Below are 22521 nucleotides of genomic sequence, written 5' to 3'. Positions count from 1 at the left end.
TCTCTCTCTCTCTCTCTCTCTCTCTCTCTCTCTCTCTCTCTCTCTCTCTCTGTCTCTCTCTCCTTCCCCCCTCTTTTATCCCCCAGGACAAGGCTTCTCTGAGCATCTTCTCTGTAGACCAGACCGGCCTCGAACTCAGAGATCTGCCTACCATTGCCTCCCAAGTGCTGGGCGTGCACAACCACAGCCTGGCGCCGTCACCCACTCTTTTGAAGGGAGCTGCTTTATCACGTTCCCCAGTCACAAAGCAATACATGTGCAAAAGGAATCCCGAGGGGCAGAGCTAATCTCAAACCAGGTCTTGGAATTTTCTTTCTCTTGGGTAAAACAGCCCAAGGAAGAAGACAGGAAGCACAGCGAACTCGATATTCTCACCCTCTCCCATCGTTTCCTTCCACTCTACAGACATGATTTCTAACATGAATGAAGAGGCTTGTCTAGGCCACGGCTTCTTCATGTGTGAAATTGATAGTGTGCATGTATATCCCGTCTGCTGGGGATATATTTTAGCTCAAAATATTCCGGTGAATTTTAACGATTCGGAGCCAGGGAAGGGACACTTTGACTTTCAGCCCATTTACGCTTTAGTTTCCTCTCAGCCTGCAAGGCAAGCCGATATATTTTCATTACTAGTCATGAGAACCAACCAATAAGTCAAGAACCAGTGTTTGACCTAGATCTTAAAATAAACCACGCCTTTGGCACGGCGCAGGCTGTGAAATCCGTGCTTTCAGATCTGGTATTTTCAATGCAGCACAGGTTAAACTGTGAGAATAGGTGGCTGTGTTCAGTTCAGAGGATCCCGCTGTAATAAACTTATGCAAAATAATTTGTTTAAAGCCCTCTAGTTTCCTCTGTGTCTATAAAGAGTTTGTTAAAGCTGAATGAAGGTCTTCTCATGCTGAGGGAAGCAGACGACTGTGCCCTCCTCTGTAGGAATTAAGGATTTTAGTTATCTTAATAGATTGTTCCCATATTGTCTTCTACCTCACAGTTTGAGCCAGAACCAACTTATAGTTGGGGCTGGGTAAATGGATGTTTTCCCTTCAAGTCTTATCATTTTTTTCCCTTAAAAGGCAGCTACAGCTCTTCTTACAAATAAATTGTATGTAAAAGTTACCAGAAGCTGGTTGTCTGGTGCATGCCCATAATCCCTGCACTGTATGGGCTGGGAGAAGAGAACCAAGCGTTAAGTCCAACCTAGTCTACATAGTGAGTTAGAGTTCAGCCTGGACTTTATAGAGAGCAAGATTCAAGTTCAAATAAACTCCACCCACTTCCTAAAGGTGACCAGAGACCTTGGGTGACTGTCCTGCAACTGGTGTCACAAGAGCATCTGACTGGGAGCAGCGTGGATGGAGACAGAAATACAATCCACTTGCATCTTTCTTATTAAGATGCTCAAAGCTGCATCTTCTCAGAGGAACTGCTGTTCAAATCCAAGCAGAAATCTCTCAGCTTGCTGGCTGAGGCCAAGTCCTTATCTTTAATGCATCTGTTATAGGGAGAACCTGGAACAGAGAGGCCAGGATGTGGGGGATAAATGTATTTACTGGCCCATAACTGATTAGAAAAAAAAAAAAAGTAGAAACGTACCAGGCAAATTGTGGGTGGGGGATGGGGAGAATAGAGACCTTTTACAACATTAGAAAGCAATTACCTGGCCTTGTCTCCTGGGTCATATGAGTTTGATTGTATTTGATTAGATAGGAGATGGGCAGCCCGCTGTCTTGCTAGGTAGTAAATTTTATACCCTCATTTGCCCCACCCGAGACTGCCCATTTAGAGTGAGGTAACAAGGTTTAATAATTAGACTCTAATTAAACATGACATCATAAGTTACTGGGTCAGGCTCCATGCACTAGGGGTTTGATTGACCTAGTCTTGTCCTAGGTTACTATCCTGAAGCCTTGGAATTTCCACTACACTCAAGGGTAGTTGGCTGAGCAGGGGGTTCGAGTATGTTAGAAAAAAAAAGGGATAGGGATTGTTTTTATATTTTGGGTCTTTGTTATCTCCAAGGTATTTTCTATTGTGACCTTGATGCTATTTTGTTTGTTTCTTTTCTTTTCTTCCTTTTTATTTATTTTTTTTTAATTTTTTTTGAGACAGGGTTTCCCTGTGTAGCTTTGGAGCCTGTCCTGGAACTCACTCTGTAGACCAGGCTGGCCTCAAACTCACAGAGATCTACCCACCTCTGCTTCCTCTGCTGGAATTAAAGGTGTGTACCACCGCTGTCCAGCTGTGACTTTGATCCTGTTGAAGATCCTACAGAGACTCCTTTAGGATGAAATTTGGACTTTATAGTATTTTGTAAAGAACTGGAGATTTAGACTTTCCCTCCTGCCTCTCTTTCCCCTCCCCGTGATCCTTACCCTCCCTCTCCTTCCTACTGTGTCCCTTGTCCCAGCACCCCACATTATCCATTCAAAGTGCCATTGTGTGGGAACATCCTTGCCTTCGGGGGCTGGCTCTGTCTGGTAAATCTGCTCTTCACGGGTCAGTGCTTCATTGTGGGATACCATCTTTAACTCAGGTCTCTGGTCTGAAACTTCCTTCCAGTCTGTGTGTAGAGTCAGGACCCATCTCCGCTGCAGCTCTTATTGCCTTTGTCTTATGAGGCTTTCCCACCTGTATCTAATGCAAATGCAATGAAATACACCTGCACATTTAAGAGGAAACCGCCCTGGCCTTGTAGCTGAGGGAAGACACTTAAGGAAAGATAGTTGTACCCCTCTGTTTGGTTATCAAACCCCTCTGGTTATCAAACGGTTGAAACAATGCACCTCGAGAAACTGAAATTTCCCAAAGTCTTAGACTGGAAAAACAAAAAGGCTATGACCCTGGTACCCACCAGACGGGGTGCTTGTCCCCTTGAAATAGAGTTTTAGTTCAGACAATTCAGTTTGTTAGACCACAGTGTGCAGAACTAGAGCTGAGGCAGTGATGGGCCAGTGGTGGGCATGACCACGCCTTGACAAGAATGCTTAGTTCTGCGTACCTCTAGCCAGAAGTAGAAACTTCCAGCTCCACCTCGCATCAGTCACCCTGGAGATGACCTTCTGGGTCACTGGATGTCCTTATTTGTATTCGCTCTCCTCAAAGTAGCCACGATGAATAAATATCCTTTCTTTGCTTTTCACAGTTGCTTCTTTCTCCACCCCCACATGTGTGTGTGTTTGTGCGTGTGTGTGTGTGTACAGGTCAGAGGACAGTTTTCAGAAACCAATTCTCTCCTTCTGACTGGAGACAGAGTTCAGCTAGTTAGGTTCAGTGGTGAGCATTTTACCTGCTCAGCCACCTGCCCAGCTCCGGTTTTGTTTTTGTTTGTTTGTTTTTGTTATTTTTGCTTTGTTTTGTTTTGCTTGAGCTACAACCTCACTACAACGCCTGGGTAGGCCTTGACCTTGCAATCCTCAGTCTCCCAAGCGCTAGGATTATAGGCAAGCACCACTGCCTTAAACAAGAGCCAGCCTTTAGTGGTTTATAGGATTAGGGAAGTCACAGAACGAGGAAAGTGAAACTGAACTGGGCCAGGTGCACAGCAATCATTGGTCCTTGTGGACTAGTTTTGTGCAGTTGGTTCAAGAACAGGGGGAAGAGGTAGCGACCTCCGAATCACTTCACTTGGCCCCAGCCAGGGCTATGATACAGCATCTATCTTTGCTAACTGACTCATAAGAATGTGGAGTAAAAGTACACCTTGAGGAAACATCCATACATTAATAAAGTATGTATGTCCACTAGAAATGGTTCTCTGGATATGTATCCCTCAGGCTAGCTGCATAACTGGACAGTTGAGCCATTTAATGCTATGCAGCTTTTGACTCAGACGTGTGTTGTAGTTTTGGCCTACAGCATCCGATAGATATTCAGATCCTAAACTTGGTCCATCAGGAAGTAAAACCATGAAGAGAGATATCTCTACTGCCCAAGGGTTCCACATTTGCCCCTTGAGGATGTGGAGATGGCGGTTTTCACATACTGAGAGGGCAGGTGGTGGTCGTGGCAAGGAACCCCGAGGGAAACACAGGGAGGAAGCCAGGGCTGTGGCTGGAGCAGAAAGGGAAGAAGTGGGTGAACATCTAGAACGGAAGAGTGGTGAGATGGAGCCTTCTCGAGTCCTGTGAGTTCACCCTGGAGCCTCCTGTAGTTGTGGCCCATTTCTGCCTCCTGTCTTCATGGCCGTCTATCTGGCACTAATTCTGAACTCTTGGACACCAAATAATCAAGACCAGTTGACCACTATCTCAGTCATCTGCATGGCTAATCAGTATATAATTCTTTCTGTTTTTCGGGGAGAAGAGACTTATCTAAGCAAAGAGTTGGATTTATAGAATAATTAGCTGATCTTATTTAAAAACAATTTCCTTTGAGACTAATAAAAATCATTTCTCATAGAAGAAACACTGTCTTAGATTACTCCGCCTCCCATTCTCTCTTGGAAAATCAAAGCAGCTTGACTATTAGAATAGAAATATAACTCACTTAAACTTTTATTTTCTTTTTTATTCCATTTGACAAACTCACATTTTTCTTCATAAAAACGTCTTTAGAGTTCTCCTGGTCATTCATTGTTCTGATAAAACTAATGCGCTCTTTTGATATTGATTTGCTAATGAGGGATGCTCTTAACTCATGATCTCTTTTCTATATGATGCATATATAAAGTGTGCGTGAGTGCGCGGTGCTCCGGGGATTGAACCATGGTCTCACACCTGCTGCGCAAGCACTAGATCCCAGAGCTCCATTGCCAGTGCTACAATATTTTAAAGTTGAAACTGTTTCCCTTTAAAACGCAACAACCTTTATTGGAAAAGTAGCTTTAGAATATTTATTATAGAGATAGCTATTGTAGAGTCAAAGCCTAAATGCCCCCTTATAAGCCAACATTTTCCTCTGGTTCTTTCATTTTAAGCAGTGTGCTCCCTGTCCTTTATCGCCTGAGTTAACTGTGCTCAATTTAGCGCCATGGACAGCTTTGTTTACAGTCACACTTGGTATTAAGAGGAGATACTAATATTAGAAATGGTGGCTTCTCATCCACCCACCCATCCATCCATCCATCTATCCACCTACCCATCCACCCACACACCCACCCATCCACCTACCCATCCACCCACACACCCACCCATCCACCTACCCATCCACCCACACACCCATCCATCCACCTATCCATCCACCTATCCATCCACCTACCCATCCATCTCTCCACCATCCATCCACCAATCCACCCACACATCCATCCATCCATCCATCCATCCACCCATCCACCCACCTATCCGCCCATCCTCCCATCCATCCATCCATCCATCCATCCATCCATCCACCTACCCATCCATCCCTCCACCATCCATCCACCCATCCACCCACACACCCATCCATCCACCCATCCATCCATCCATCTATCCATCCATCCATCCATCCATCCATCCATCCATCCATCCACACATCCATCCATCCACACATCCATCCATCCATCCATCCATCCTCTAGAAAATGACCAAAGAGTTCGAAGACTTGGCTCTACGAAGCTCTTATCATACAATGGGTGAGACACAGCCCCTGTCTTTGTAGCATAAGAGAAAACATAAACGAATAACCGAGGCCAGCGTGAAAAGTACAATAATGGGCATACACATCAGATGTCAGAGCGGGCCCCCGGGAGCGAGCTAAACTTAGTCTGAGGATTAGAGGCTTGCCTGGGTCTTCCTAGGCAGCAGCCCTCTGTGTGGTTTCCTGATCTGTACGGTGCCAGGTGATAAATGGGCGACGGAGCAGACTCATGATTCAACCCAATTTCTCCAGCACCAAAATCTAACACTGTGCTCTGGAAAGCGGCGCAGCTTCTAATCGCCCCTCCAGACATGTTGCTAGCTGCAACCGCAGAGGAAGGATTGCTTGTCGCAAATGCTCATTTTGTACCTTTGCTGAAGGACGGATGTGATCTGCTTGCAGAAATTCTCTCCATTTTGAGCCAACTCCTTCAGGCTCTTGTAGACTTTATTGTACTGGAAAAAAAATGAGAAGAAAATTATGAGCACCTCCATAGATGGCATACCCATAATTCAGAACGCTGCTGTCGTGATGACTGCCACTGTAAAGGACTGTGTGGCCGGGGGGGGGGGGGGAGGAAGGGCACACAGTTTGGGATGACTTCTTAACTAAACATTAAGTCTCCTCTGGCTGGCTATGAAAAAAGTCCAGGCAAATTTTTCCCAAACTGAAGCTGGCCTGTTTGTTTCTGTCTATCTCAGTTACTGTTCTATTGCTGTGAAGAAATACCGTGCCCAAAACTACTTAGAGAAGAAATCACTTAATTGGGAACTTGCTTACAGTTTCAGAGGGTGAATCCCTGACCATCATGGTGGGAAGCATGGCAGGAGGCAGGCAGGCATGGCCTTGGAACAGAAGCTGAGCTTAAATTCACAAGCAGGAGGGAGAGAGGGAGAGAGGGAGAGGGAGAGGGAGAGGGAGAGGGAGAGGGAGAGAGAGAGAGAGAGAGAGAGAGAGAGAGAGAGAGAGAGAGAGAGAGAGAGAGAGAGAGAGAGAGAGAGAGAGCGCCTGATATGGGATTTGAAACAGGTCCACACTTCCTACCCCTTAAATACTTCACCAGCTGGGAACCAAACATTGAAACACAGGAGCCTATGGGGCCGTTCTCGTTCAGACCACACACTGTCCTATCAGATACAAGCAACCCAACAGAATCTAGTTTTGGAATTTGGTTTTCTGGTGTGGGACGGCTAAAAGCATACTCTACAGTACACCACATCACCACCGTGTTGTTCCCCCGACCTGAGCACACGACAAGCCCACAGTACAAGTTGTCTAAAAGAATCTGAAATTGAAACTGAAAACACTTAAAGAGCCAAAACTCTTTGAGTTCTGATTTAATGCTATAAACAGAAAATTTCACGCTTGATTTAAATGATGAGTCTCAGTCAAAACACAGGCATGATAAAAATCTTGTATGAGATCATCTCCAGGCTTTGCGTATAGAATTATGGGGAATATAAATGAATTTTGTGTTTAATTTTGGGTCCCATCCCTAAGATGTCTTATTAATATTCACAAAACTACAAAATAAGGAGGAGGAGGAGGAGGAGGAGGAGGAGGAGGAGGAGGAGAAGAAGAAGAAGAAGAAGAAGAAGAAGAAGAAGAAGAAGAAGAAGAAGAAGAAGAAGAAGAAGAAGAAGAAGAAGTTCTAACTCAAATGCACTCTTAGCTTTCTGTACATTATGGAGCATTTTTTGCTTCACAAAGATCATGGTCATGTAGGAAGTAATGACACATACCTAAATTAGACACACACTCGTCTAAATTACAAAGACATCAAACTTCTAATCTGCTCTGTCTGAGCAACTGTTTTCTCATTTTCATAATTTCTTTGGTTATTCTTGGACATTTATTCTTCCATATGAATATTTATCTAATTATGAGGTTTTGGAGGTTTTTTTACACCCCTGTCAGAATCCTAATCAAAATTGTATTATATGTGTGTTTATATGAATTAGAAGAAATTAACTTTTTAAAATGGTATCTAGATTTCCGATCCAAGAACACAGTGAAAGTCTTTTTATCTGTTTAAATCTTAGTTCATGCCGATAAAACTTAATAAACCTGCAGCTCTTTTATTTGATTTATTTAGAAATAGCTCCTGGGATTAAGCTGTATATTCTTATAATTTCTCCTGTCTGCTTATAGCAAAGCAGAAACAAAGGCCCCACAAGGAACCCAGGGTCCTCGGGCAAGCTAGATTTGGCTGCTTCCTTGCAGAGTGGGGTTTACTGCTCTCAAACAAAGATAATCTAGGGTGGAACCAACAATACTGACTCCCCCCAAGAAGTCAATGAAATGTATCTTAATGATAGTCTGCTATTCTCATAGCTAGGTGTGCTGCCCAATAGTCATCAGCTGCCCCCATCAGCTGGAGAGAGCAGATGCAGAGACCCACAGCCAAACACTCGGTGGAGCTTGGGATACTCAGAAGACACAGAAGAGGGAGAGGAAGGATTATAGGAGCAAGAGTTGGGAAAGTAAACCAAGAGAACATGGCCCATGAAATCATCTAAGCAGGACTCACAGGGGCTCGCAGAGACTGAAGCAGCCATCTTGGGGTCTAATGTGTCTGTGCTAGGTCCTCTGCATACACGCTGTGTTTGTTTAGTTTGGGGTTTTTGTGGGACTCCTAACATTGGGAGTGGGGGTGTCTCTGGCAGTCTTGCCTGCTCATGGAACCCTTTTCCTCCTACTGCGTTGCCTCGTCCAGCCTTGAACTGAGGGTTTGTGCCTAGTGTTACTGCATCTTGTTATGCCATGTTCAGTTAATATAATTAGGAGACCTGCTCTTTTCTGAAGGGAGATGGGGAAGCAGCAGATCTGGTGGGGGGGGGGAGAGAGGAGATGAGGGGGTCACTGGGAGTAGAGGAGGGAGGGGAGGTTGCAGTGGGAATGTATTGTATAAGGGAATAAAGACAAAGAAAAGAATGGATGCATCAGATTCCATCACCTGAGGACAGCCTTCCCAGGCAGCATTGCTGTGAGAATAGGAGACTGTGGAAGCATGGGAAGAATGGCTTCCCCGTGGTTACTCTGAATAAGAAAATCACGGAACAAGATTCTATACCCTGGACTGTTGGGGGTCATTGCAGTTTTTGATGTCTTAGGCCTTCAAAACCCTGTACGACATCTTTTACATTTTTTTCTTGGGAAAACTTTGGGAGGCCAGGACATTCTTAGGGGTTAATACATCATTGTCCTCAGGTCCAGCAATGGAGCTGTGTGGCAAAGCAGATTATCTGTCACCTTCGTCCCTTACAAATTTTTCATCTCAACTTAATTTTTTCCCTTAGATTTATTTAGTGTGTTATTTTAAATGTACGAATGTTTGGCCTTCAAGCACGCACCACATGCACACCTGGTGACTGTGGAGGTCAGAATAAGGCATCGAAGCCTGGGGAACAGGAGTTCCAGAAGTTGTGTGTAGTGATATTTTATTTGTATCTTAATAAACATGCTTGCCTGAAGATCATAACACAAAGCTAAGCCACTAGAGGCCAGGCAGTGGTGGCACACACCTCTAATCCCAGGACTCGGGAGACAGAAGCAGAAGGATCTCTGTGAGTTCACGGCTACCCTAGGCTACATAAAGTCGATCCAGAAACAGATCCAGGTGGTGGTGGCTCACACCTTTAATCCCGGTGTTTGGAGTCACATGCCTTTAATCCCAGCACTAGGGAGGTGGATACAGAAGCAGTGTGGCTGGGAGGAGGGAGGAATATAAAGGGGAGGGGACAAGCACTGGAGTGTGGAGCCTGAGGTTTGCCTGAGACACAGTACAGGCTAGGCAGTCTGAGGGTTTCTCCTTCAGTCTGAGCATTGGTAGAGGTAACAGGTCTCTCTAGTGGCTTATTGTTCTGCTCTGATTTTCAGCTTTAATCCCTATATCACTCTCTGGGTTTTTATTATTCATGCTACAGTTGTGAGCCACCATGAAGGTGATGGGGATTGAACCCAGGTCCTCTGGAAGAGCAGCTGGTGCCTTTACCTCTGAGCCATCTCTCTAGTCCCCAACTGAACTTGTAAGGAAGGAGGTTTCTCAAGGAAAGCACAGCTACGGCTTTTGTTGGCCCTTGAGTTATAGGCTGAAGGACTTGGGAGATGGTTAATTTACCATATTTTTTCATAGAAAGTATTTGTATTGGAACAAGTGGTAAATGGACAACGTTCTTCCAGACAGAGAAATGGCCAGTGGTTCTGCTGCCTCAGCCACTCTGGTCAGATCATCCGTTGGAGGGATCCACGCCTCAAGCAAACCATTTCCTGAGTTCCATTGTGTCCAGGCAATATATCATATTGTCCTTAATTTAATGATCAGATAAAGAAGGATATTCTGTTTATAACAACATGGGGTAGAATCTTTATCTTTGACCTTATGTCCAATGTGCTGGAAACTCCGCAACATCCCTGATCCAGACTAAGATAAAGGAGACGTCTATAAATAAAAGAGATGCTAAGACTATTTCTATCTACTCAGCTTAATTTTTTATTTAGAGCCAATGGTCTTGGACCTTTCATTGTGTACCATTTATTCAAACTTGAACACAAACACAAACAAAATTTAAAGTAGACTTCCCTAAAAGTTAAAGAAGATCCTATGATTATCTACTCTTGTGTGTGTGATCAGAAAACCTCACTGTTTCTGCTCAGAGGCAGTGAAATCTCATCACCTTGACTTTGGCTCCTCTGCGTCTGTCCTACTTCCCCTTCCCACCCACTCCCACTCATCAGAGGGGACTTTGAAGAGGTCCCATGGGACACTCTATGAGAAGCACAGAGTTAAGACTCAAAGAGCTAAAGATGACCTCATTAGACTATGGGCAGACTTGTGATTAGAAACGTCAGGTAATTAAATCAGCTAGACGATCCATTGGAACCAAATGTCTGCAAATAGCTAATCAATATACTCAAACTAAACTTACTCAGAGAGCTGACATGCCGGTTCGAGAGGCATCGATGGCTTCCTAATATTATCAAGATGCAAAAAAGGATTCGTTCTGGAGAAAGACATGTAGAAAGTATTTGAACTGTCTTTTCCTATCCATTGAGCTTTCATAGATCCCAGCCCCACAACATCTGCATCCCAGGGAAGAACTCAATGCTGAGTTTATATCGCAACATGAATTTATTTGTACAGGCTCTCTCTCCCCTGGACCATTAATTCACAAGATAACATATTATGTTTTTTTAAATTCCCTTTATAAATAATTAGTCTGTTTGTGGCCAGGATATTTAGGACATTTCTGAGACTTAAAAAAAAATCTTTTCACTTTTGCACACAAAGGCATGTCCTATCCAGCACTAGGACAATGTCTCTGATGGACACTTGAAAGCAGATTCTGTTGTTTAAATGTTGCTATTACAAAGCCAACAAGCAAATAGCCCACCAAACAGCAAAGCAAGCATAGTCGTCTAGGCCAGCAGCGTGTGGCATGACTAGGCCGTTGAACTGTAAACATTATAAAACGCTGCTGTTGAACTTGGCCCAGTTGCTCTTTCTGACTTTACACGGTTCGAATGCTTCAAAAGACTAAATTTAATTGTTCTAGGAAAAACTGTTATTACCCTGGATGCTCATACGGGCTTTTTTTAAAGGCACACGACGGTGTGATGGTTAGGAGTTAAAGAAGCCGTGAGGCCTGACTTGAATTTAGCTGCATAAGTTTCTTGGTGCTCTTTCTGTGCCAGGCTGGTGCAACTGATTTCATGTGGGTCCTCACTCACTGGTGGTGATTGTTTCAAAACACTGCCCCTCAAATTAAGGCGTTGCCTGTATTTATTAAAGATCTGTTTGGTATTTGAAGCGTTGTAGGATTTCTTAAATCGTAAGAAACAGTACTAAGGAAACAGTACAGTCTACCATCGCCTCGTCTTTTACAGCGCTAAGACAAAGGCCTAAGAGATGTAGGATGCATGAAGGCACTATGGACTACACATTATCCACGCCGGACTCCACCTGCCCTTTCCTGTCTCCCAGAGGGGGAGAGGTTCCCAGGAGCCATGGACCTCAGTGCTCTTGGAGTCTGTGCCAGTCACAGCTGGTGAGACAGGCTGAGCCAGCAAGCTAAGACGCTCAGGATGGCATGTGAACCAGGTTACCAGGATGAGGAGCAGCCTGGTCTTATTTTGGTAGCTGACTGCACAGGCAAATGGGGTGATGTAGGAGCCAGAGGCGTGCTCTAACAGGCTTCTTTATGAGAACCTAAAATGCAAACATTTGGTGACAGCTCGAAACCTTTGCTCCATTTGGTCCCTACAGTTTTCTTAAGAGGAAGGGAGAAAGTGGTCATTTTTTCCTTTCCTTTATTTTTTTGTTTTATTTTTTACATGATTGAATCATTTCCTCTGGGAAGAACTTGATGCTATCAACTTCCTTGCACATGGGGTTGAGGAAGATTTCTCGTGGCATAGTCTTAGGTCTCAGGGAGACACTCACAGGCATCAGGCTTGGAGCCAAGTCTTTTCCTTTCCAAAATCCGAACTTAAAAAAAAAAACTTAAGAAATAAGCTCTAACACCCTCAGGATTATTTAAAAGCCGCTCTCTAGCTTCCTTTAGTGACAATCACTTGACAGCAGACTTGACCTGACTGCTGGAGGTTGAGGGGCCCCTCGTAGTGGTTCTTTCTCTCACAGAAGCACGGCCCAAATGAAAGTTTCAAGGTTTTTTTTTTTGTGTGTGTACCAAACCCGCTTTCAAAGTTCAGTAAAAATATCTCACTTAGAATATTATTTTCAAATGCAAAAAGGAAAACACCACAGGATTCCGAAGAAACGGAACTACATTGACATATATGTATATTTATAAAAATATTTTTAAGCTTATGATATTAGGTGGATGTTTATATGCACATACTAAATAGCAAGTGTTAAGAATTACCAAAGTATGTAAATAAGGCTGAGAATAAGCAATACTCTGACATCTATAATAACACTGTTATATAAAAAAAAGATCTGTGCTTTTAATCGTTTATACAGGCCTAGATACTGTTAGTAGTATTGGATACTCAAAGTTGAAGAAAATTCTACATTTTAGTTAGAATTGTATAAATATACATCTTTGTCCCATTTATTTGTTTATTTGATTTTGCTCTTGACCCACTGAGATTGATACTCAAATCCATTGGTGTGGACCAAGTTAAGAATTACAACTTAGGGGGCTGGAGAGATGGCTCAGTGGTTAAGAGCATTGCCTGCTCTTCCAAAGGTCCTGAGTTCAATTCCCAGCAACCACATGGTGGCTCACAACCATCTGTAATGGGGTCTGGTACCCTCTTCTGGCCTTCAGGCATACAGACAGAACATTGTATACATAATAAATAAATAAATAAATATTTTAAAAAAAAGAATTACAACTTAAAACCAGGAGGTAGTGGCGCACACCTTTAATCCCAGCACTCGGGGGTTCAGAGGCAGGCAGATGCCTGTGAGTTCAAGACCAGCCTGGTCTACAGAGCTAGTTCTAGGACAGGCTCCGAAGCTACAGAGAAACCCTGTCTCGAAAAACCAAAGGGGGATAAAGAGGTTTAATTGTGCTTTGTGCAAAGCTAGGGCCTTTTGGGATGGATATTTTGGTAGGTAGTGGGACTTTTGGCCTTTCTATAAAAGGTGTTCTTTCCTAAAACATTCCTCTGAAATCCATGTCCTCATTTTAGCATGTTCCCCACTGTAGAGCATTGTTCCCCCAAGTACAAGCCAAGCTTGTACCAGGAAGTCAACTTGAACATTTGATAAAGATGGAACAATTGCAAATAAATAAATAAATACTCTGTGACTTTAGAGAGTTTAGAAGTTCAGGCTGAAAGGATATCCGCCTCCTCTTGATTCCCGGATACCTTTGGTGGCAATGGGCCCATAGACATCGCCTTCAGTCATGGGCAAGCACAAACATCCTCTGGGATGCTCAGAATAGGGTAAGGCATCACCTAGCACCCCAGGAAGTAGAGCTTTGAACTGCCACAGAGATGAGGGATAGGCTACCTTGGGGGCTGCTTAAAAGAAAACATTTGCCCCTAGTGCTGACTTAAAGATAAGTTTTGCTACCTATTAAAAAAAGAAAAAAGGTGGTAGACATTCAATCCTTCCTTCTTCCTTCCTTCCTTCCTTCCTTCCTTCTTTCTTTCTTTCTTTCTTTCTTTCTTTCTTTCTTTCTTTCCTCTTTTAAAAACTAAGTGCTCTTGCCTTCCTCTCTCTCCCTTTAAACTATTATGTTATCTTCGCATTGACTTTCTTTCTAAATAATGGGTACCAGGTTTTTGCATCAATGTATCCCATCCCTGTCCCACCTTACCACCCTGTACCAGGGAAAAACATCACCAGACATCCATAGTGAGACAGGAGAAGATTTAAAAATGTCATAGAGAGCAAATTCGGAGAAAGAAGAATGGATTTCTCTCGAAGATTCTCTTTAACCACCAATGCAGAGGAGACTGAAGACGGGGAGCAGTGGGGGGCGGGTCACTCAGTATCATCACGCAAGCACAACATTGGAAGGTTTCATCATTAAGCATATCTTCTCGTGCTCACTGGGGCTGGTGCTACAATCTACTAGACAGGCAGTTGCCTCACCAGTCACGTGATTCTTGAACTCAATTAGCATAGTAGCAGCTACAGTTCTCTCTCTCCCAAGCCTGTGCTCTCCTCACCCTTTGGTTGACACCCTTTGGTTAAACAAAAGGAAAGCAGGAGGCAGCAACCCTCTGTTGGTCTTAAGGCTTCTTTACAGACTCCCTCTGTAAAGCTTACTGGCTTGTTTTTAGTAAAATATTTGAATGATTTTATTGACTTACAATGGCTACAATTCCTGGCTTCTGAATTCACCAAATTCAGCTTCCCAACAATGCTTACTAGGGTAAGACATTTGAAATTTCTCGATTACTTTGGTTTTGAGATAAATATATCTTCCCTTTATTCCTATTGCATTCTGTCTCCTAGGTCAAATCTCTGCCACTACTGCTGATGACCTTGTTGTGTCTTTGGATTTTTGATCAATTTTGTATTTGGGAGGAAGCTCTCAGGACTGGAGCAAGCACACTGGCGAACTGTCCACCAGGCTGACAGAAAGGGTGTCTGTTCTGTGTCCTGTAGGGCTTAAGATAGCAACTCTTAAATTGTTGGATTAAAAAGTGTGTTGGGATGAGGGACGGGGAGGCAATTCCTCCTTCCTTGATTTGATCTCTGAGCTAAAATGCACTATAGATAGTCTGTGTGCTCTCATATCTAGCCGACACGCAATGTTGGCACTGTTGGTGTGTGTCTTAATGCTACTTCTCAAACAGCCCCGTCTGAATCAGACTCAGATGCGATCCACTCATCCAAACCTTTCCCCATCAATTTGAGAATGAGAGACAGCTATGACTGTCACTTTTTTGAGAAAGCTCTATTTTAAACTTGACTGAAGAAAAACTACAGACTTTTTTGTACCTTAGCCAACATCTAAACATGCCTAGTTTCTGATTGTCTCGACTTTCTCTGCCATTAAACACACACACACACACACATACACACACACACATACACACACACACACACACACACACACACACACACACCACTTGTCTACTCACCGAGCAATCCGTCAGTGGGTCCCTCATGTCGAAATGCTCTTTGCTTTGTGTTTTAGCTACACTACAGCGTTCTGGACGCTGCAATCAATCAGCTTGGGTGTGTTCTGGACTTCCGGGATTCAAAGGGCTTAGAGTACGTCAGGCCTTGTCAAACACACCAAGGAGGAAGTTCCAGCCCTGGACTTTCATCCAGTTTGTTTCCTGAAAAAGCAAAGCACAGCGTGGGGTCAAAAGAGCCCCTGGGAGATGGTGAGAACCAGTTCAGCAAACACTCACAGGGCAGGACACTGAGGCCCTGAGGTGTAGCCTTGAGAAGAAGCCCAGAAGCTATGTGGTATTCCCCCGTGATCTGGACGTCCAAAATGCTGGTGGGAGCTCACATTTTTCCAGCTTGCTGGTCCAGTCATGGCTTAGAGTTTCTGTGTTTTATGTTGCTCTGACCTTTGGGAACTATACATGCTAGAGAGGAGAAAAGTGATTGCCATAGCTGCCTTTCATTCTCCAGATGATGGGAAAAGGTTTGAGTGAGTACATAGCATCCTGCTGGGATCCAGATGGAGCTGTATAATGGTTTTCTCAACTTGACAAGATCTAGAATCACCTAAGAGACTAACCTCTGAACCTACCTGTGAAGGAGCTAACTGAGGTGAAAAGACCCACCCTAAATGTGGGCAGCATCCTCCCATGAGTTGGGTCCTACCCTTGAATAAAAACGAATGAGTGGAACACTAGCGCGTTAGCTCTCTGCGACCTGACTGCAGATGCAATAGGACCAAGCCCGCCCCCCTTCCCTGCTGTGATGGACTGGATGATACTTCAAACTACAGGGCCTAGATAAACCCTTCCTCCCTGCCTTTGTCAGGAATCTTGCTGCAGCATTGAGAACAGTAACTAATACCGGAGGTTAATTCCCAGGAATGTCAAATCTGCCCAGAGCCCTGACTTTAATATGTAAATTAATGACTCAGACCCCCCCCCACACACACACATATGATGTACCAAACCTCTATTTCTCCTGCCCCAAGCCACTCAGAGCTAGTACAAGCCTTATAGAACTGTTAACACTGAAGTGTCCAAAAGAGAGTCTTAGGAAGCAAGACATTCAGGAGCCACCTCTCCAGGCCTAATTGAACCCAGATCCCCATTCTCAGCCCAGCAGAACCAAGAGGCTAGGTGTTGGTCCGGACTCCAACTCCCAGCTTGCCAAGCGCTGATCCCTCCCACAGGGTATTTAGGCAGTGCCCAGAGAAGGAATGCTGGTTTTGGGTTTGCCTGTGTGCCTTCCCTCTGTCTTCTCCCTGCCATGGTCCCTGCCACCCTGGCCACCTGGGAGTCCACCATCTATTAAACGCAGGCATTTAATTTGTCTTAATCTGGTCTAATTGGATTCCTTTGCGCCAGCGGAGAGGCTCTATTAGAAAATATTCCTAACATTCGGTTATCAATTTAAGCCTATGATTGGCCTTATCTTTCATTGCTCAAAAGGATGAACAGAGCTAGAAATCTCTTATCAGTGACTATTTTATTGTTTTATTTTTTTTTTGTTTTTTTGAGACAGGGTTTCTCTGTCCTGGAACTAGCTCTGTAGACCAGGCTGGTCTCGAACTCACAGAGATCCGCCTGCCTCTGCCTCCCGAGTGCTGGGATTAAGGGCGTGCGCCACCATCGCCCGGCTCAGTGACTTATTTTATCACAGCTTTTCTACACCTTTTCTAATTGGCAGGCCCTAGGCTTGCGACTGTCATTTGCAAGGCGTGAGCAGCTTCGCTCTAACTTGTGTGCAGGCATGCATGGAGCGACATTTGACAGTAGTAGTAGCTCTGTCCACAAAGTCCCCTCAAACACTCCTGGCAGCTTTTCTATGTCTGCCCAGCTGCCACCCTTCCATTCATCTGCCTCTTGGGTCCAGGCTCTCTAGAAGGTACCTGTTAACAGTGTAGGAGGAGACAGTAAAAGAGAATTTACAGGAGCCAAGAAATGAAGTCTGAGTCAGGAGACACCCTTCACATACCGTCGAAATTCTCTCCATCGGTTCAGGCATCATTACTGGGGGTTACGGCCCTGGGCGGCCATCATCATTGGAGGTCACAGCCCTGGGCGGCCATCAACACTGGAGGGTACATCATCACTGGAGGTCACAGCCCTGGGCATCCATCATCACTGGAGGTTACAGCCCGGGTAGCCATCAGGAGTCTGGACTTGTACGGAATATCTCAGCATGATGAAGCTGGTCAGCGTTAGGAAGCTCACATTCCCATTCATGTTTTCTTTAGTTTCAGAGTTTTCATAAACTTGATGAGCCAGAGTTTCAGGTTCTGGGGCAGCTTGTTATCACCTCTGTATTCCTATTTCATTTTCCTGATTTTTTTCATTTTTAATTGAAAATAGATTTTTTCTACAGTATATTCTGATTACAATCTCCCCTCCCTCAAGTCCTCTCAGGTTCTCTCCGCCTCCCCTTTCACCCATATCCTCTCTCTCTCTCTCTCAGCAGAAAACAAACAGGTATCTAAAACATAATCACAAAACAAAAAAATAAAATAAATTGGAATAGAATAAAGCATACCAACATAAGACAAAGAACCAAAGAAAAGCAGTTCTTTTGATAGTTAAGACTTGATTTTATTTATGTTTTTTTTTCTTTATACTCTACAGGTCCTTTGGGCATATATTATGGCTTCAGTTTTGTGTTTTTATGGAATTCCTGAGTGTGTGAATGAGTGGGTTTATGTTTCTTGGCTTTCCTTCTGTTCCTTTGTTTTGTTCTATTTAATGTGTTAGCTTTTGCTTTATCTTATCATATTTTATTACTACACCTTAGAAGTCTGTTTCTCTTTCTTGCTTCTTTTCTTTTTGCTTTTTTTTTCTTTAACATTTTTGAGGCAAGTTTTCTCTGTATGGCGCTGACTGTCCTGGAACTAACTCTGTGGACCAGCTAGTTTTAAACTCAGAGATCTGCAGGCCTCTGCCTCTAAGGTGCTGGGATTGAAGGCCTGTGTCACCACTGGGCTCCTGTGTATTTTAATGAGAGACAGAATGGGAACGGTTCCAGGTGGGAGAGGAGGTGGTGGAGGCGGTGAGGAGCTGGGAGGAGTGGAATGAGGGAAAACCATAATCAGGACACATTATGTAAGAAAAAAAAATCTTTTGATTCATTGACAAATCCTCACGTAAGCTGTCAGTTCCCAGGCTCTCCCTGGGCTCACTCAGAAGGAGCAGGGCCTTGATGCATCTCTGGTGCAGCAGCTTTCCTGGGGTGCTGGGCTGGCTATTGCCAGAGGCTGTATTTTATTAACCAGCAGCCCAAGCCTACAGTTCCAGGGTACATCACAGGAGCATACAGTGTTAGTGGGAGTTCAAGGGCTTCTGAGGCGCAGACTCGCAACTGGCTGCCCAGTCACGTTAGCCATGCCTACCTGAGCAAAGCCACCATGGAGCCCTCCCAAATTCAAGGGCGGTGAACTGAAAGTCCCTTGGCAAAAGGACATAGACACAGAGGGCGTTGGGAACTGGAACCACCTTGTCATTCAGTCTATCGCAATGACTGGTCAATATTTGCTCCTCAGTGTCTTGAGAAAACACAAGAGGGAATGGCTGTTCTCTATCTTCCGTTCCTTCCTGCACTCAGTGGGGTGGGCTTTTGCCAAGAGCACAGACCTTGCATAGGTAGACAAACACAAGAACACATTCCCCAGGGGGGCTGCCTTTAGCTTTGGGAGAGGAGATTCCTCTCTGACCTCACAGGCTACTGTGGAGAGTCACGTGGGGGTGGGGGGGAGGAGTGTGGGGTGGGAGCGGTGGAGGGCAGTGGTACAGCAGGTTCTCTGGGGTTTCCTATCAGCTGAGCCAGAGACTGGCTGGTCAACCTTGACAAGGAGGCCAGGTCAACCTAAATAAGTGTGTTCTGGGATTTAGGAGGAAGCCACAGACTCTGCCTCCTAGGGATAACTAGGGGACATTGGGAGTTGGAGCACGAACCCCTGGATCAGCAAGATGGGCAGAGAGCCATATGGCTTTGGAGTAAATGTGAACATGACTCATTTGTGGCCCCAGCTGATGAGAGCTGTACAGATAGCGAGGCATCTCCATGGAGAAGGCTGATCACAGTCTTTCTGGAGAATCTAATGTCTCGGCATCATTTTGACCTCTCTGCTCACGTTGGATGCTTTTGTCTGGATGTCTCTGGATGCTTTTAGCCTGGATTCATTTCCTGGCTTCTTCCCAGTTCAGGTCTTCATTTTGACTCAAGCTTGGTGCTCCTTCCTTCTTTCTCAGCTGTGCTCAGCAACCTTGTCTACAGAAACCAAACCAAAGGACACGTAATGGAAGCTACTGTACAGGACTCTGTCTGCCACACCGTGTGTCTCATTCAAGGGGAGTTGGCTACATTTTGTACATTTATTAAGTACTCAGCTGGGGAAAAAAACAGGAGCCCAAATATAGTGAAGGGTAAAGGCAATTCAAAACTGCCCTGGGATCTCTGTGAGTTCAAGACCAGCCTGGGCTACAAGAGCTAGTTCTAGGACAGACTTCAAAGCTACAGAAAAACCCTGTCTTGAAAAAACAAAACAAAACAAAAGCCCTTCCTAGCAAAAGCATGTAATACATTATGAGTGACCCAAACATTATCAATATATCAATAGAGCCCTAGTTGAACACCTTATGGTAAGAGGAATTCATGTTTAGAGGGGTTACCCTGTGTCTCAGGACGCCTATAAAAATCTGGGGGTCTGTGTGTGTGCCTGTAACCCCAGTGCAGTGGGATCTGAGGTAGGACAACCCAGGTGGGATGGGGGTTGGGGTCTTTTCTGTGGTGGCACAGGGCCAGGCTCAGTGAGAGACTGTGCTAGAGCGGATTACCTGACTTTTCCTCTGGCCTCCTCCAGCACTCACAGGCTCATGCCTCCGGACCTGGACACCCCCCCCCACACACACACATGTGCCACACTATGTTCACACATATACACACAGACATACACAAAGAAAAGAATGCTAATTTTAAGATAATTATAACAAGTATTGGGAGCAGATATGTATTATTTTGATCCTTAGAGTACATAGGGGAACTGAGGCAGGAAACAGATAAGTGACTCCCTCAAGGTCACACAGGAAGGGAGGCTACTTTCTCTGACTCTGGTGCTTCCATGTTTTGGTCACCATGTCACACTGCCACTTACTCTCACAATAGATACTAAGTGTCCAAAAGATGAGGACGTCGTATGACCTTGGAACACAAAAACAAATGGTACAATTCGTGATTCTGGGTTGACCTTTACATAAGGAAAATTGGTCTAGGTGCATATTCATAGAGAGATTACAGTTTATCTCTGAAGGTGTTGGATTGAAAGTCTCTTAACTCACTAGATCATATACTTCTGTATAATTTAAACATTTGAAATAACTATGTGTTACTTTAGAAACAAACAAAACAGGCAAAAAGTTTTTAAGAACAATGACAATTATGTTCACTCTTTTAAAGATTTGTTTATTTGTGTATGTGTATGTGTGTGTGTGTGTGTGTGTGTGTGTGTGTGTACCATGTGTGAATGGAGGCCAGAGGAGACCTGGAAGGAGAGTTATAGGGAGTTGGAAGTTACCTGATGTGTAAGTAGAGACTGTTTGTTTGTTTTCTGGACACTCAGACCCGAACTATACTAATTACAACACTGTTTGGCCTATTAGCTCAGGCTTTTTATTAACTAACCCTTTCATCTTTTTAAATTAACCCATTTCTATTCATCTGTGTATCACCACGAGGCTGTGGCCTACCAGTGTGGGCACTGAGACCTGAACCTGGGTCCTCTGCAAGAGCAGCAAAAGCTCTTAGCTATGGAGCCAGCTCCCCAGCTCCTCATTTCAGCTTTTCATAAGGGAAGAAACTGTGACCTCGTGGGCCATCGCTTCATGCTTCTAGGATTTTACAGCTGCTCTTCCTTCTGCCTGGAGACTTCTCTTTATTTACATTGGCCTGGTTGACTTTTACTTATAGAGTCCAGTATGTGTGTGACTTTTCTCAGACAGCACTTTGAGGTACTGGTATCCAATGCACGTGCCTCCTTTGATTTATTTATCCCATTGCATTGGATTATCAGTTTAATAGTCTCCCTGCCATGCTGCAAATGAGATCTTTATATTCAAGTACCTGGAGCAAGTAAATGCTTAGAAATAATTGCTCATATTTGATTGAATTCAGTGCTGGGAAAGTGACCCCCATAGCTGGTTCCTCTTCACTGACAAGGCAGGGGATGTCACTTGTGAGTAGGGTTGTATCCTTAGCTATCCGGAAACTGAGGAGTTCAAAACCCTGGACGGAAAGATAAGTGTGACCTTCTAGTCAGGAAGTCTAAAATGAGAAATGGCTAAGTGCACTTGGGAGATTCTGACACAGATTAAAATTGGCCTGGACAACTGGACAAACAGGAAACTGAAAAGCACTCCACTGACTAGAGTCCCCAGGGGCCACTTAGAAAACTTTCTTGGAGAGTTTTGTTTTTCTTTTCTTTCTTTTTTTCTTTTTTTGGCTTAAAAAGTTATAAACAAGAAGGGAAAGGACCAAGCATCAAGCAAGGAAAGGCCTAATGTTGGGAAGACGTTTGGGAAGACTGGGGGTCTAAGATGAGCTGCATACTGGAAACCTTGCCAAGAACAATTAGAATGTTTACTATATTCATAGCAGGACAAATGTACAGGATAACAGTGAGCCTTCATCCAGGCTGCTGGCCTGTGGTCACTGATGGGTGAATGAGTGGGCAGGAGCAGCTGGCTTGGACTGGGCAGGCCAACTGGCTTTCAGTGGAACAACATTCCCCAAAGCGCTTTCCAGGAGAACTTGGGAAAGCATGGTAGCATGCCTTGACATCTTCCCAAGACCACATAACCCTTCTAAATTCTGGACGACACCAGTCCTTGGCCTGGTTGAGTTACCAGAGGAGCAGAACATTCTTTGCAGCCATTAGGCACGTGTGAGAATCTTGAACAGTGTGTGATGAGCATGACATCACTACCCTGCATCATCCTTATACTGCAGTGTAGAAGCAATCTTATTCTGATTAAATTACCTTTTATTTTTAGCCTCTGCATGAGGAAGTGATTAGTCTACTTATTTTCCATATCTCTCCAAAAACTGAAAAGCATTTCTGAAGCCTTGCCCGAATGCATACATTTAAAAACAAATATAAATTAAAAACAAAACAGAATGAATATTTGCCCAACACTTACAAGCTTGTGAGAGAAAAACAATAATAATAACAGAAAGGAAAAACCTTTTGTGCAATGAGAAAGCACAAATGTGGACTTTAGGACATAGTAGAAGCCTTGGGTTTGCATTGTAATGGTTGTTGTGAAGTCAGCCTTGTTTATAACACAGAAGGCAACTGAATGTTTCTTTGTTCTGTT

At 44.2% G+C, this 22521-nt stretch overlaps 1 protein-coding gene across 2 annotated transcripts in view; it reads right to left on the bottom strand.

The window, feature by feature from the left end:
- Window positions 1-15227, bottom strand: part of Nostrin (nitric oxide synthase trafficking) — a 53254-nt gene extending 38027 nt beyond the window's left edge. For both annotated transcript variants that reach the window (XM_005346514.3, XM_013355680.2), the window contains exons 1-2: window positions 15127-15227; window positions 5926-6011 (exon numbers count right to left, since the gene is read on the bottom strand). In XM_005346514.3, coding sequence (XP_005346571.1) covers window positions 5926-6011; window positions 15127-15153 — 113 coding nt within the window. In that variant the 5' untranslated portion in view covers window positions 15154-15227. The remainder of the gene's footprint in view (window positions 1-5925; window positions 6012-15126) is intronic.
- Between the last annotated feature and the right edge of the window lie 7294 nt (window positions 15228-22521).

This window comes from Microtus ochrogaster, chromosome 4 (assembly GCF_000317375.1).
Source record: "Microtus ochrogaster isolate Prairie Vole_2 chromosome 4, MicOch1.0, whole genome shotgun sequence".
NCBI classification, from domain to species: Eukaryota; Metazoa; Chordata; class Mammalia; order Rodentia; family Cricetidae; genus Microtus; species Microtus ochrogaster.
This window is presented reverse-complemented; position numbering and strand designations above follow the sequence as displayed.